This window comes from Rhinopithecus bieti, unplaced genomic scaffold, assembly GCF_001698545.2.
Source record: "Rhinopithecus bieti isolate Rb0 unplaced genomic scaffold, ASM169854v2 scaffold_618, whole genome shotgun sequence".
NCBI lineage: Eukaryota > Metazoa > Chordata > Mammalia > Primates > Cercopithecidae > Rhinopithecus > Rhinopithecus bieti.
This window is the reverse complement of record NW_016803195.1, coordinates 114,506-126,563: the sequence shown is the minus strand read 5'-3', so window position 1 is coordinate 126,563 and position 12,058 is coordinate 114,506. Positions and strand designations below refer to the sequence as shown.

The 12,058-nt window shown below is 36.8% G+C and overlaps 1 protein-coding gene across 3 annotated transcripts in view; it reads right to left on the bottom strand.

Moving 5' to 3' along the window:
* Nucleotides 1-12,058, bottom strand: part of LOC108527348 (phosphorylase b kinase regulatory subunit beta) — a 115,319-nt gene that overhangs the window by 40,650 nt on the left and 62,611 nt on the right. For all 3 annotated transcript variants that reach the window (XM_017868558.1, XM_017868550.1, XM_017868567.1), the window contains exons 9-12: nt 10,983-11,066; nt 10,404-10,508; nt 8,983-9,065; nt 8,688-8,778 (exon numbers count right to left, since the gene is read on the bottom strand). In XM_017868558.1, the coding sequence (XP_017724047.1) occupies nt 8,688-8,778; nt 8,983-9,065; nt 10,404-10,508; nt 10,983-11,066 (363 nt within the window). The remainder of the gene's footprint in view (nt 1-8,687; nt 8,779-8,982; nt 9,066-10,403; nt 10,509-10,982; nt 11,067-12,058) is intronic.

Genomic DNA, 12,058 nt, shown 5'->3' with positions numbered 1-12,058 from the left:
AAAAAAAAAAAATATATATATATATATACAGTTCTGAAGTAATTCTTAAATGAACATTTGAAAATCACACAGGTTTCTACACACACACACACACACACAAACCCCTAAAATAGAATATACACATCAAGTTACAAGTTTATGAGTCATTATAAATAGGTCAACATGAGATGAACTCTCTGTTCTTAGAATTGCAGGCATTTACTTTTAAGCTGGAATTAAAATAATTCAGTAACCATTAAAATGCTAAAAAAAATTACATTTCTGACTGGGGGGCAGTGGCTCATGCCTGTAATCCCAGCACTTTGTGGGGCCAAGGCAGGCGGATCACGAGGTCAAGAGATCGAGGCCATCCTGGCCATCCTGGTGAAACCCCAACTCTACTAAAAATACAAAAATTAGCTCGGCGTGGTGGCATGTGCCTGTAGTCCCAGCTACTCGGGAGGTTAAGGCAGGAGAATCACTTGAACACGGAAGGTGGAGGTTGTAGTGAGCCGAGATCGCACCACTGTACTCTGGCCTGGCGGAGCGAGACTCCCTCTCAAAAAATAAATAAAGTAAAATAAAATATCCAAATTAGAAAACACATATAACACTAAAATTGTTTTGGGAAAAGATGTGAAATTGCACTTTGGATTCTGCTACTGTAATGTATTTCTGGGTCATCCAATGATAGGATACCGACAAGACTCCATTTTTTTTCAGGAACATGAAGGTATTGGTTATCCAGGCCAATGCTTCTCTGCATTCTGGAGTATGGCTACCCATATTTGGTCATTTTATTTTCCATTAGTTTCTGATTATAGGCTGAACAAACTAAATGAGTCTGAACTGAAACACTGTTTGTGTTCGTCAGTGGTTCACGGTGAACAGTATGAACAGTATAAATGAATGATAAACCTACAATGATTTTTAACATTATGTGTCACTTCTAATTATCTGATGAATTGTCAGAGAAAATTGAGAAATGTACTCATAAAAAACAAGCCATAAATTATTACTTAAAAGTAAGGCAATATTTATTACACATTTATACAATATTTATAACATATATTATTTTCTCTATTTTCTCACTGTTCATCTCAAATGTGAAGAAACAGGACACTGGGAATGTTGCTTTTGTTGGCTAACTACCCAGAGTAGTAGTGCCTTCTCCTCTAGTGGAAACTCATAAACAAAGTAGATCAACAAATGCCCGTTTACAGATGACAGGATGGACATATTAATAGCAATCATAATAAAGTTTCCTTGAGTTTGAGTGAGAAAGGTCGACTATGCAGTTGATCTGCACATTTTTACTAGCCTGGCTATAGTCAGGTCACTCTGGAACAGTAAGTTCCCTAACAGCAGGGTCTGTGCCTAGGCAGGTTCATTGAATGATATTTCCTAATATGTAGGCTAGCATGTATACATCTTGCTCTTCAGTTAAATAATTTGTTAGACAAATATTTATTGAAGGCCTACTAGGTACTATGTTAGGTATTGAGGATACAGCATGAACAAAATACATAACATTCTTGCCTTCTTAAAACTGTTCTTAAAGGTATGTGTAGCGGACAGACAATAAAAAAGCCATACACACACACACACACACACACACACAGTCATGCATCGCTTAATGACCAAGATACATTCTGAGAAATGCATCATTAGGCAATCTTGTTGTTGTGTGAACACCCATAGAGTGTACTTACACAAACTGTGGTATAGCCTACTAAGCACTAAGCTATATGGCACAGCCTATTGCTCTTAGACTACAAACATGTACTGTACATTACAGTACTGTAGGCAACTGTAATATGATGGTAAGTATTTGTGTATCTAAAGATAGAAAAGGTACAGTAAAAATACAGTATTAAAATCTTATGAGACCTCCACTGTATACATGGTCCATCATTGACTAAAACGCTGTTATGTGGCATATGACTCTCTCTATGTATATAATAATTATAATATATATTATTACTACATATATGTATTTATTATGTCAGATGGTGATAAGTGCAAAGTAGAAATAAGAAAGGTAGGGGATGGGGAGTACCAGGGCAGGGGAGTAGGATGAGGGTTGTTAGCTATTTCATATAGGTGATCAGAAACAATTTCTCTAATAAAGTAACATGTAATCAGAAACTGAACAAAGGACTATAGTCAATGATATGGATCTGAGGGAAGAGTGTACGGGGCTGGGAGTGGTAAGTGCAAAGGTCCTGAGGCAGGAGCATGCTTAGTGTCTTTGCGAGCAGTAAGGAGGAAAGTGTGGTTGAAATAGAGTAGATGGGGCAGCTGATAGGAAATGAAATAAGAGATGTAGGTCCAGACCATGGAGAGCACATAGACCATTTGAAGAACAGTGGTTTCCAGTTTGTGTGAGAGAGGAAATCATTGGAGGCTTATGATATATGACAGAATCTGCCTATGACCAGGTAGAGCATGAACAGGCTGTCTTATGTCTAGTTGGAATTTAGGAGATCACTGTAAAAACCTAGGTGAGGGATAATGGTAGCTTGGACCATGATAATAGCACTGAAGATGATGGGAAGTGGTTAGATTCTGGATACAATTTGAGGATAGAGACAACAGGATTTAATAATAAATTGTAACACAGGGTATGAGAGACAAGAGAGAGTCAAGAATTACTTAATTCTTAAAGCTTATAGCTAATGCTGAAACAGAAAAAAATTGTATTTAATAATTTCCATTTTATTAGCCCACTCACCCTTATATTCTAATTCAGCCCATAAAATAAATGTTTACTCTGAGTTAATAGACAAATGCTAAATTCCATTAATAATCTATAGGGCTTTTGATTAAAAAAAATTCAGTTGGTTGTAGAAGCTCCTATATTAGTATTGGAAAAAGTAAACTTAACAACCAATTTGCTAGGCATTAGTGTTCTATTTCTGATGGTAATTAAATAATACTGTATGTGTGAAATGCAATATAATATTTAAAACACTCAATTATATCCCACCAGGTCCTTTCCAATAGACCATCCTACCCAAGACTGCATTCCTTCCCATCACTCTCCCAACCTACCTTTGTTTTCTGTTGGGCTTTCCCTTTAGAATTTAAGTCCCATGTGGTCAAAAACCTTGTGTATCATATTCATCACTACATCCCTAGTGCCTACAGTCGGAGCACAGTAAATATTTGTTGAATCAATGAGGCAATATTTAAATATTTCCCACAGATAACAGTAGTGAGGAGAGTACTCTGGGGATGCAGAGATGAGTGAACCTTGAGCTGAAAAGGATTACAAACCACAGAGCGAGGCAGGCAGAAGAAACTAGCTAAACATAAAATGAAAGAAGAGCTATAGCAAACATTCAAGCAAAATGTCATAGAAGGACAATGAAAGGAGAAATTAATTCCAGTCCCGGAGGCTTCACTAAAGACAAAACATTCACCTAAGCTGTAAAATTAAAGTATGACATAGAAAGAAAAAAAGAAAAGGCAACTCGAAAATACCATCATAGCATGAGGGCATAAAACTCCAATTACATTTAGAGATTTAGAAACCAAGTATATTTGGGGCATGGAAAGCACGGCTACCAACGAACTGCATGGAGAGATGTCCCGGGTAATGGGGCTGGGAGAAGAGGCTGGGATCCTAGTAATGAGTAAAACTGGATCAGGGGATATGGAAATTTGAAAGGATTTGAAATAAAACCCAAGAGGAGCATATAGATGCCATTTTCCTTGATTATATTAGTAAAAATAATGAAGGTTGGAGTGTGGGGAGAATGAGGAACTGTTGTTTATGAGTATAGAGTTTGAGTTTTGCAAGATGAAAATAGTTCTAGAGATTGTTTGCACAACAAGGTGAATGTAGTTAACACCACTAAACTGGACACTTAAAAATGATTAAGATTGCAAATTTTATGTTATGTATGTTTTACCACAATTTTTAGAGATGTTTAAATTCAGAAGATCTTCAAAATATCATTGACATTTTGGGCTACTGATGACTATAAGTCTAGAACAGTTATATACTTACATTTTGCTTTTGATAAATATTTTTAATTTAAATAAAAGAAGGAAAAAGTGAAAACACAAATGGTGAACTTCCATTTACATTTTTTAAAAAAGGTAAAACTCGGCCAGGCCCAGTGGCTCATGCCTGTAATCCCAGCACTTTGGGAGGCTGAGACGGGTGGATCATGAGGTCAGGAGATCAAGACCATCCTGGCTAACACGGTGAAACCCCATCTCTACTAAAATACAAAAAATTAGCCGGGCGTGGTGGCACATGCCTGTAGTCCCAGCTACTTGGTAGGCTGAAGAAGGAGAATCGCTTGAACCTAGGAGGTGGAGGTTGCAGTGAGCCAAGATCGCGCCACTGTGCTCCAGCCTTGGTGACAAAGTGAGACTCTGTTTCAAAAAAAAAAGTAAAATTATTTGAATCATGACAAAACTACTGACCTCTTTCTCCTATAATTTCTGAAACACAACTAAAAATGGGAAAATGAGATAGGTAGTGAAGTAGACATTAAACTCTGCTGCAGAAAAGAAAGTGATGAAAGTTCAGGTGCTTGAGTATAAAAAGTTGTGAACTAGGAATGGGAAACCATGAATTCTATTCCTATCTGCAGTAACTAGTCTTAGGACTACAGACAGTTACTGTCCTACAAAGAGCTCTAGTTCTGTTTGTAAAAGGAGGGGATTAGATGAAATATCTTAAGGTCTTGACCAACTTGAGTTTTGTGTATAAGGATATATAAGCAAAAAGTTTCCCAATTTCAGATGAGGCAGGATTAAAAAGGATATCATTCTAACTTTAAAACGCTATGCTGTGCTTGACATTAAAAGAAAATAAAAAGAAAAGGAGAAACCTTCAATTTATTGACTTGAGAGAAAATCACCGCATTTTGCACTGTCTTTATAATTTGTCTATGACTCTTCAAATAAAATGAAAACTTTCCACAACATGGTAGAATATTAAACTTCAAAGTAAAGTAAAATTATTTTCAACTCAAAGTCATCACAAAACTAAGAATTTGTCAACATTAGGGGCTAAAACTGATAGCTTATGATATGCCCAAAATAAAAGCTTGAAAGTATTTTGATTTCTTCTTAAAATAAACATCTTTTAAAATTAAGTCATTTAATCCACCTGAAATGTATTTTGGTGCATGATGTGAGGCGATACTCTAACTTCCTTAATTTTCCCCAAACTATATATTAAATAATCTATACATCCACCATTAATTCATTGTTTCCTTGATCACATATTATTTTAAGTTCTTGTGTGTATACTGGGGTGTTTTTCTGAGTTACCTATCCTCTGCCATCAATTATAGTGAATAAGTACTACACTGTTTCACTGACCTCAATTTTGGTGACTGAATTTTTCATTTAGAATTTCTATTTGATTCTTTTTTAATATACTATTGAAGTTTCTAATAAAATTCTCCAACTTGTTATCTAATTTCTTACACATAGTGATCGTAGTTATTTTGACGTCTATGTCTGATAACTCTAATATCTAAACCAATGTAGGTGGCTCTCTGTTGTTGATCACTCCTAGCAGGCCTGATAATTTTGAATGAAAGACAGACATTGTACATATTTGTAGAAATACTTTGGGGTTCTGGATGTTATCCACTACCCTTTGTGAGAAGTGAACTATTTCTGATTCCCTTTTACTCAAAGGTATAGCTTTTCAAGAGGGTCATCTGAAAGTCTGAAGTATTTACTGAAATCCCTCTTCCCTGGTGGGCCCTTAACCATGTGAAATTGCCAAAAGCTCTACTCCACTGAAATGACCATGATTATAATAAACTAGTAGACTAATTTAGGAGGTACTCACATTTTTGTAATAGTCTTTTTATCCAAGAATATGGTATAGCCCATCATTTATTCAAATCTTATATTTCTCTTCAAAATTATCTAGGTCTTTTTTCTTTTCCATATAGGCCCACTTATTTCTTAAAAGGAATAGAAAAATGCCTAGCTACATCCTGGAATGGAAGGGACATTTAAGTATAACATCAAAAGTAGATTTCTGGTTAATATGACCAAGATATATATTTAACTCCTGTTTTTCCTAAAATCCCTAAAATAATAGTGGAAAAAAATGTTTAAGGTATAAACCCACTAAGGTATAAATCCATTAGGACAAAGAGAACAGGAAAGAGCCTCAGAACCCTGAGACCCAGACACTGCTGGGATTCACGGACATTCCACGTAGGAAGACTGGGTCTAAAAGTTCCTTTCCATTCCCTGAACACTTAGGGAGTTACTATCTGCTTCCAGCTCCCTGATTTTTGAGAGACAAAAGGCTTTTTCTCTGGTTAAAAACACTGTACTCAAGAGTATAAGGCACGGTGGAGAGCAGGAGATACAAGGATTAAACAGTGGATTTGGTTGGAGACTGCATACTTCACAGTGGGATCCCTGGTTCCCTTCCTTCACCCTGCTCTCAGGATATGGAAACAAAGTGTAAGTCCTTTGGTCATGATGTTAGAGATGTACTTTCTGGGTAGACTGAAAAGCCTTAGAGAAAAGAATTTCAGATATTGGCATCTGAGGCTTTCTACAACAAAAAGGAGCTTTTGCCATCAGGTCACCTTATAAGTGAATTCATCAAGAATCTTTCTCCTAAACACAGGAAGAAACATAAAAAAAGAAAAAAAAAAAAAAAAGCTCAATATCACTAAGCATCAGAGAAATGCAAATCAAAGCCACAATGAGGTTGGGTGCAGTGGCTTATGCCTGTAATCCTAGCACTTCAGGAGGCAGAGGCAGGAGGATTACTTGAGCCCAGGAGTTTGAGACCAGCCTGGGCAACACAGCAAGACTCTGTCTCTACAAAAAACTAAGCATGGCAGCATGTACCTGTAGTCCCAGCTACTTGGGAGGCTGAGGTGAGAGGGTCCCTTGAGCTTGGGTGGTTGAGGGAACAGTGAGCTGTGCACTCTACTGCACTCCAGCCTGGGTGACAGAGTGAGACCCTGTCTCACAAAGAAAGAAAGAAAGAAAGAAATACACACACACACAAAAAAAAACCCACGGTGAGACAGCATCTCACATTAGTCAGAATGGCTAGTATGAAAAAGTCAAAAGACAACAGATGCTGGTGAGGCTGTAGAGAAAAGAGAATGCTTATACACTGTTTGGTGGGAATGTCAATTAGTTTAGCCACTGTGGAAAACAGTTTGGAGATTTCTCAGAGAACTTAAAACAGAACTACCATTCAACCCAGTGAATCCTAATGCTGGGGCAGTATTAAAAAAAAAGACCACTAGAGCAGGGAGGGAGGAAGGAGGGCAAGGAATTGAAAACTATTGGGAACTGTGCTTAGAACCTGGATGATGGGACCACTTACACCCCAAATCTCAGCATCATGCATATACCCAGGTATATGTATCTCCCTGAATCAAAAACAAAAGCTGAAATAGTAACAAAAGAAAAAGAGAATCTTTGTACCCAAGCACACAGCTTCCTATGAACTTTTTACTCCTTCACTTTTAAAAATTAATAAATAGCTAAAGAATACTGGACATCTGACAAATGCCTCCAACATGAAAGACTGAGGGAAAAGCCCCTGAAAGTCATAATGCAGAGGAAAGGAAAATTGAAGAAGAAGAAAAAAACCTCTAGGTGATATCCTCAGAAAAGATAAAATATGACATCCATGAAATATCCATAGGACAGGATACTACGAAAAATGAAAATTTAAAACATGATAGCCAACATGCAAAACTCAATAGAAGAACTGCAAGATAAAAATCAAAGAAATTGCCTCAGGAGGTGTTACAAAAAGACAAAGCGACAGGAAATAAAGGAAAAAAGATAAATGCCTAGGTGAAAATCAACTATGCAAAATACAATCACCAATGAATGAGTATGCAAACATGCCATTTATAACACTATGTAGGTCTTTCTTTATAAACTTTCCTCTTTCTTATTTAATATTGAGCACCTACTATGTGAAAGACCCCATGGAATAATCATTATTATTTTACAGAAAGTATATAAGCCTATATAATAGACCGCAATCTTAGTAGTTAAAGGTCACGAAAGCATGTTGAAGAACAGAAGTATGTTTGTGGTCTGGATGATTTTGTAAAGCTGCCCTTAAAGTCTGGTAAGACCTCAAAGCCCAGTAACCCTGAAAGAAGGAAGGATATTCCAGGCAGAGAAAATAGTGTGAGCAGAGGGACAGAACCCCACAAAATTTAAGACACAGTAATTATTGTATTGGCTGAAGCACAGAGTGTTTAGTAGGAGAGAACTGTGGACAGAGAGGCTGTTATGACCAGCAGTGAACAAAGAATGTTTCTGTAATTTAGGAGCTGTGAAGATAATGCTGTGAAGTTCTGAACGGAACAAGGTTTATTCCCAGGTTGGATGTTAGTATAGAGCAGGAAAAAGAGCACTGGACGAACAGTCAGCCAATCTGCCCCTAAAAGCCCAAGGTTATAAGGCAGGTTACTTCACCACTATGGACCTAGCTTTAGAGATAAGCTACTGAAGTCTAAAATTCTGCACAGGAAATCGCTGCAAGTGTTCAAGCATCTGACTTCGTGGGATCAGATAAACTGGAAAGGTGACAATAGGAATAGGAAGATAGGTAGAGAATAAAACCTTAAGACAAAAACCTTAAATAGAACATATATTAAGAAACATAGCTGTATTGTAGATTAACTGTCCTGAAAATAGAAGCATACTGAGAATCAGAAGGCTACCTGTAGACGATCCACATGAACTTTGACTCCTCCAATTATTCCTTTTTTAAGGGCTGCCAGCATATCTAATATGGGGTTGAACCGGCTACCTCTAAAAAATATAAATAAACAAAATGTACAGATTAACAACAGAATGGTGAATTAATAATCTAATACTAAGTGCCCCTTATATATACAAAGTATTCTACCACCTACTAAGAAGTATACAAAAAAATCCAAGGAGGCCTTTCTTCCCAAGAGCTCACTGCGTTCATGGCAGTGAGACACTTGCACCTTACTTCTTGTATCAACCTACCTTATATTGTCTTCCCGGATGAGAACAAGGAAAAGTGGACGTCCGTGCATTTTCCAATATTGTTTAATGAACTGCAGTGCATTCTGTCAAAACAGAATGAGGTAGGATGTAATGACACAGTATCTAAGATGAACAGGATGCTCAACCATGAGTGCCAAAGAGCCAACAAAATTCTTATGTAGCAAGACAGTTCACAATCCAACCCTGAATAACTTAGACTACTTAGGGGTAGAAGTGCTCTAGCAGGTTCTCTGGGTACATGCAAGTTATGCTGAACACCACTTGGAGTTCAATGATTTCAAACTTCATTCTTAAAAGTAATCACACTACATTTGTTTTAATGGTTTTTTCCCCCTCTTTTAAAAAATTTTAATCTATTTATCTGTTTATTTATTTAGAGACTGCCAAGGTTGGTCTAGAACTCCTGGGCTCAAGTTATCCACCTGCCTCAGCCTCTCAAAGTGCTGGGATTACAGGTATGAGCCAATGTGCTTGGCCTCCTTTTTTTAAAAAGCCTAAAATATACAGTTCAAGAATGGCCTCAGGGGGAACAATCACGCCAGCCATTCAGAAGATTAACTCACTTCATATTACTAGGGATTTATATTACAGCAGGTGGAGAAGACTGGACTGAATTTATACAGACCATTAGCAATGTAGAGGGAGTTCTTTATTTGACTAATTATCTATCTATCTATCTGTCAATCAATCAATCATCTCAAAGACTTAAATATAATCATCATCATCACATCAAAAACTTATACAATACTTCACCATATGCCAGGCACTATTTTTAGTACTTTACATATATTAACTCATTTAATCCTCAGAACACCCCTTAATTATTATTCAGTTTTACAGATGGGAAAACGAGGCACAGAGGAGTTAAGTAACTTGCCCAAGAACACACAGCTGGCAAGTGGCATAGCCAAGATTTTAACGAATGCAGTCTGGCTCCAGATTTCATGCTTTAAATCATGATTCTAACCTTCTCTGCTCTGTAAGTAGAAAAGGGAGTGAAGATTTTAACTCATGGAGTTATGAGTTAGTTGAGGTTTTACTGGATATTCTTCATGAATAAAATTATTTTGCTAATTTACCTTTTGTTCAAAAAGAGATAAACTGTCATATGAACATATTTTCAAAATAGGTCCCCTGTTTTCTGAATTGTATCTTTTCATTTCATTTGTAGAAAGGCACAATAAGCAGTCATACAACTGTCTATAAGACAGAGGTCATCTATTATGCCAATGCTGCAAGTAATTTACACTCTCCAAAGCTATGCAGGTGGTTTTAGTGTCATGCTTTACACTGTGTTAACCTAGTATCACAGATATCTGGGAGTACTCAATATAGTAACATATGATAAAATCAGTGGAAACAAAGTCATTCCATTTTTAAGAAAGGTGTTCCGAAGCTACCTTTATGTCATCTATCAGCAGGAAAACATCCTGAGACATGTAGAAATCACTTAGGTCGAAAATAATCGGGTAACAAACCACAGTCTTTCCTAAAATGCGATAAATCTGTAAGGGAAAAAGTTTTAAAACAAATAACTAAAGAACATACCAAAGGCAAAGGTGCAGTACTATAAGTCTCAAAATAAAACTGATGTTTAATTCTGAATAAGCACATAAATTAATAGCTTGTGACATCCATATAATAGTTAAAATTTTAGTTTCTTGATTGAATCAGTATACTAATAAACTTAAAGCAGTCTACCTCTAATATGATGGAAAAAGTCTGTGAGTAAATATTGTTATAATTAGATATTTTACAAAGCTTAGAAAAAATATATTTAGCAGTGAGGTGCTCCTTCATATTTATAAGACTTACACGATATTATGCAAAATAAGTAAGATTTACTAGCAGAAAATAATACTTTAGATAAGTAGTCTGAGTACATAATGAAAACGAAAAAGGATGCATAGCAGGTCAAACACCATTTCAGTATGTGGTATTAGAATCCAAAACTACTTTTGAGGACATTTCATGAGTACCTTTGATGTACCGAGGCAGCCAATGGGCCTATCTGGCCTTCCGGAGAGTCCTAACTTTTCGTTGATACCCAGGTGGAAATAAGCCTGTAAGACACAAGTTTGTAAGTTAGAGTCAGGTAAGAATCCATGTCACTTTCTTGCCCCTGAGTATTGCCCTGTTAATTTTTGATCTTTCCAGAGAGAAAGAAGCTAGGGAACCCTAATCCAAAAACTTGTAGGAAGACAAGCTAGCCAAAGATGTCAGCTTAGATTTTGGATTACTGAGAGATTTGAGAGCAAAACTTTTACAGATCTACTTAGCAATATTCTTAAATCTGATATTGTTCTTACACTGCTATAAATGTACAACGTGCATGACTCTGATTCATAAAAGAACACAAAGAGGCTAAGGCTTCCTGTATCATTAAAAAAATCTAGTTGTTTAACATTGTTAAAACTAGGCCCATAATCTCCTACTAAATTTCCACCTTCAAGTATTTCCCACCAAAATGAAAATGTCTTCATTGATTTTTTCTGATTATATACATTTTATGAAATATTCAAACCATATACTCAAAGTGAATGTTCCTGTTTATTTTCACAATCCCTTTTGCAACAACTATTTCTCTGATACATGCTGAAAGGAGTCTAGTTTATTGTATGATCCCTAAGGGGCACCAAGAGTATAGATAGGGTTAAAGACTCTTAAAAGTACATCAATAAATATATACTCATATTACACACATGTCAATATGTGTGTATATTTCCATAAATGGGTTCATATAACATATATTCTGTGTCCCATTTTTTAAACTTAATATTGTGGTATTCCAGTTTCAAGATGTTAAAATGGGCTGGGTGCGGTGTCTAGCGCCTGTAATCCCAGCATTTTGGGAGGCTGAGGTGGGCAGATCACGAGGTCAGGAGATCGAGACCATCCTGGCTAACATGGTGAAACCCCGTCTCTACTAAAAATACAAAAAATTAGCCGGGCATGGCGGCGGGTGCCTAGTAGTCCCAGCTACGAGGGAGGCTGAGGCAGGAGAATGGCGTGAATCCAGGAGGTGGAGCTTGCAGTGAGCCGAGATCATGCCACT